We start from the raw sequence: 3,795 nt of genomic DNA, 5'->3' as shown, positions 1-3,795 counted from the left end.
GGCTTATTTAATATATCATGATGAGTCTCGAGTTCAGTATTTACACTAAATCTGTGCAGATTTGGCTTACATGAACTTCCTCAAGAAATTAATTAGTAAACATAATTTACGAAAAGTAACCCGCCAAATTGGCTAGTGATTTGACAGCGTTACCCGCATTTGGCGGGTTGGCGGGTGTTAATTTCAAACCCTGTATATATATATATATGTAGTTTTTAAAATATATACTGTATATAATTTAAACAATTAGATAATATTAAAATGTCTAATATAATATGAAATATAAGCGATTCACATCACCAGTCAAAAGTTTGGAGTCAGTAAGATTTTTTGAAAGTCTCTTATGCTCACCAAGGCTAAATTTATTTTTCAAAAATACAGTAACTAATAAACACTAATACTGTGAAATATTATTACAATTTAAAGTATATCTTGCAATTTAGATTTTTTTTCTCAGAATTGCAAAAAAAGTGAGATAAGTTGCAATCACCTTTTTAATTCCATAGCTTTCTGTTTTCAATTATTTTAAAATGTAATTTATTCCAGTAATAACAAAGCAGAATTTTAAGCAGACATTACTCCAGTCTTTACATGATCATGAAGATTTCTTATTATCAATATTGAAAGAAAAACAAAAGAACAGCATTTATTTGAAATAGAAATCTTTTGCAACAATATAAATGTCTTTACTGGTACTTGTGATCAATTTAATATGCCCTTGCGTCAGAACAAATAAACAATTCTGAATGGCAGTCAATGAAAATACACGGAGCACAAAGTCCTCTTCAAGGATCTGGCGACATCCTGATACCGATCAATTTCATTCCATCTAGAGTGTGTCAGATAATATGCACCCATTTCTTAGCCACACAGCACATTCGCTCACAGAAACATACACAATACCCCACACACTCCCACCAGAGACACAGATGCACAGAGCGAGATAATGCAGACAGACAAACAGATAATGATCAGAACCGCTCACAACAGACACAAAATCTGACATAAAACCAGCAATCTGGCAACTCGGAACATGACATATCCAACCATCTGGAAAAGAAGCATCTGTCCGCGTGCACACACGCACAGAAAAAGGATCACGTTAACCACGGTCTTGTCATTCATGGCCTGCTCCTGGTTATCAGATGCCATCATGTGAATTTCTGCATGCGAGTGACGGATGCCTCGCCGCATGGCATTAGCTCCTTACAGTCGCTCGGAACAACACGGCAACACAATAACAACAGCTCTATGGAGATGGCTCAATGCAGCCTGCATTGCTGATCGCCCATTAGCACATTAGTGTCGGCAGGAACAATTACAGCAGATTTCCCTGTACTCTAAACAACCGTTGGAGTGGCATACATTCAGCCACTTGGATTTGCATAAGGGAAGGCGGTGGATCAGAGGTTAAACGCAGATGACAGATACAAACACATGAGGAAGTCCTCATTGAAGGTCAGTGGTCCTAATGTAGCTGCATGAAATCAGAGATTATTTGTAGGAAAGATGCACAAAACTGCATATTTTCCAAACTGTTTAGTTAATAGAACAACTAAACAACTATTGTAGAAGGCTGAGCAAACTCACTTCACCATGCGCAAAATATTGGAAGAAAATCTTAAATAGTGAATTGTGGGTGGGGGTTTATATGAATGTATCTCTGAGTGGAACTGACTGTCTTCAGAAAAGTTTAGATGGTATTTTCTTTTCATCTTACCTCCATATATATCCATGCATATTAATGTAGCATTTAAAAGCAGGTGCTTTGTTTACAGCAGTAACCAAGGAAACGCTGCATCACTGTTGTTCCATAAGTGCCACCTGCTGTCAGAGAGTGAATTTGCGTCTCATTCAGCCCGTCTGCTGTTTTTGATTCGTGCAGATGTTTTTAAGTAGCATAATTTCACAAAGCTACGGTCAAGACCATTCTGTTTTTGCTTTAAATTTTGAAATTATCCAATCTAATTTACATCAAAAACATGTAGCATGTTTGTTTGGATCGTGATTAAAATGCAGTGGTTCTGCAACTGTTTCATGGATTCTGATTCATATAAAGGCACTGTCAAGGAAAAAACTATGATAAACTGTGAAACTGTCAGAATCCTAAAGAAAACTGTGATACAGATTTTTGGTCAAACCGCCCAGCACAATGCCCAATTAAATAATTAAATGAATAATAATTAAGACCATAAAATAATGAAAATTATTAATAAACTTTATAAATAATGAAAAATAAATATTATAAAAAAACCATTATAGAAAGGAAAAATGAGGTAGATAACCTGACCTCACTACTGCATCCATGCGTCTTGAGACATCCATAATTTTTTGCTTTTATATTTTTAAGTTTTATTTATACAAAGATTTCCTGGGGTAGGATGTGATACCTTGACATCTGTGAATTTCGTCATGAGGATGTCAGCCGTTGTGGGGTGCAGGGCAGGAAGTTCATTGTACAAGTTTGGGAGGCACACCAGGGAGCCCAACAAGATCTGAGCCTCCACCCGTGGAGCCTGGGAGAAAGACAGAAAAAAAAAAGAGAAAGACAAAAGCAAGTTAAAGGCACATTGGATGTAACATTTGCAAACACATGTGCATAGATGTTAACGCATGTAGAGGCAGTGATATCTGAAAGCAGTTTGGTGGTTTCTCACATTGAGGGACGAGCAGGAAGTTACACGACTCGCTGCCACGATGAAGTCCAGGATGAGCATAGTGGCACCCGGAAGTCCAATAGAGAAGAAGCGTGGAGAGCAGTGCTTAATGATGGTGTTCACAATGTCCTGGGAGTCAAAGAGGAAGAGGTCAACAAAAGTTTTGTGCAAAGTTGTCAATCCACATGGTGACCAGGTACACACAAACACACCTGGTCTTGGTGAAGCAGGCCGCAGTGCATGATGTTGTAGAAGTGCGTAAGGAAGTCAGAGTTAGGTGAAACATCCTGTCTTCTCTTCATTATCTTACAGATGAGCTTATAGGCATGGAGTTTCCCCTGCTTATAGCGCTCGCCCAACATAGTGGCCTGCACACAGATAGCACAAAACCTTTATAAACAATTGATATATCGACAGACAGACAGACAGACAGACAGATAGATAGATAGATAGACAGACAGACAGAATGAACAAACAAACCTATTGATTGGACAGACAGACAGACAGACAGACAGACAGATAGATGCACAGAACTAATAAAGTATGCTAATAAAAAAAATAAAGTAATAGTCAACTATGATAAACAGTAAAGCGGATTTGCTCAAAATATTGATAAACTCACTTTGAAAAGCCAGGGAGTCAGAATCCGCAGAGGTGGAATCAGATCCGGCGGGGGTGGAGACGACTGGTTGTCAAGAGAGATCCCGAGATTGTCTCTGATCTAGAGAAACAGACAAAAAAAAAGAAACACAAGGACGTTTTTCAACTGGAATTTGATTAGTAATGGCACTGTAAATCATCCTTTCAGAGCACACTGAAGGACTCTGAATGTGTGTGTGTGTGTTCACCTTGGCCAGGTTCTGCCAGAGTTCACAGAGGTAGTCAAAGACCTGTGCGTGGATCTCGGGGTCCTTGATGGAGTTGACATCTCCCAGAATTCCTAGCATTCTCCTCCACATCACTGTGGCGACATCAGCATGCCAGCCGGTCAGAGTGCCGCCAGCCATCACACTGCAGTCCTCTGTCGGAAACTCACTGGTTTCTGCAAAGTGCAATCAAGCAGGCTCATTACAAAGATGGCAAAGATGCAACAGATATGGCGCTTTTCCACTGCATGGTACGGCACGGTACGGCTCGG

The 3,795-nt window shown here is 39.3% G+C and overlaps 1 protein-coding gene across 1 annotated transcript in view; it reads right to left on the bottom strand.

Annotated features, from left to right (window-relative positions):
• The window catches only part of LOC107729238 (ral GTPase-activating protein subunit alpha-1-like), a 68,763-nt gene that overhangs the window by 37,526 nt on the left and 27,442 nt on the right, over positions 1-3,795 (bottom strand). Inside the window, exons 21-25 of the mRNA XM_016539669.1 lie at positions 3,506-3,699; positions 3,280-3,378; positions 2,870-3,025; positions 2,658-2,786; positions 2,391-2,516 (exon numbers count right to left, since the gene is read on the bottom strand). Of these exons, the coding sequence (XP_016395155.1) occupies positions 2,391-2,516; positions 2,658-2,786; positions 2,870-3,025; positions 3,280-3,378; positions 3,506-3,699 (704 nt within the window). The remainder of the gene's footprint in view (positions 1-2,390; positions 2,517-2,657; positions 2,787-2,869; positions 3,026-3,279; positions 3,379-3,505; positions 3,700-3,795) is intronic.

Source organism: Sinocyclocheilus rhinocerous, unplaced genomic scaffold (genome assembly GCF_001515625.1).
Source record: "Sinocyclocheilus rhinocerous isolate Xijiao unplaced genomic scaffold, SAMN03320098_v1.1 scaffold1268, whole genome shotgun sequence".
Classification (NCBI taxonomy): Eukaryota; Metazoa; Chordata; class Actinopteri; order Cypriniformes; family Cyprinidae; genus Sinocyclocheilus; species Sinocyclocheilus rhinocerous.
Note: the sequence above shows the minus strand (reverse complement) of the source record. Positions and strands in the feature narration are given on the sequence as shown.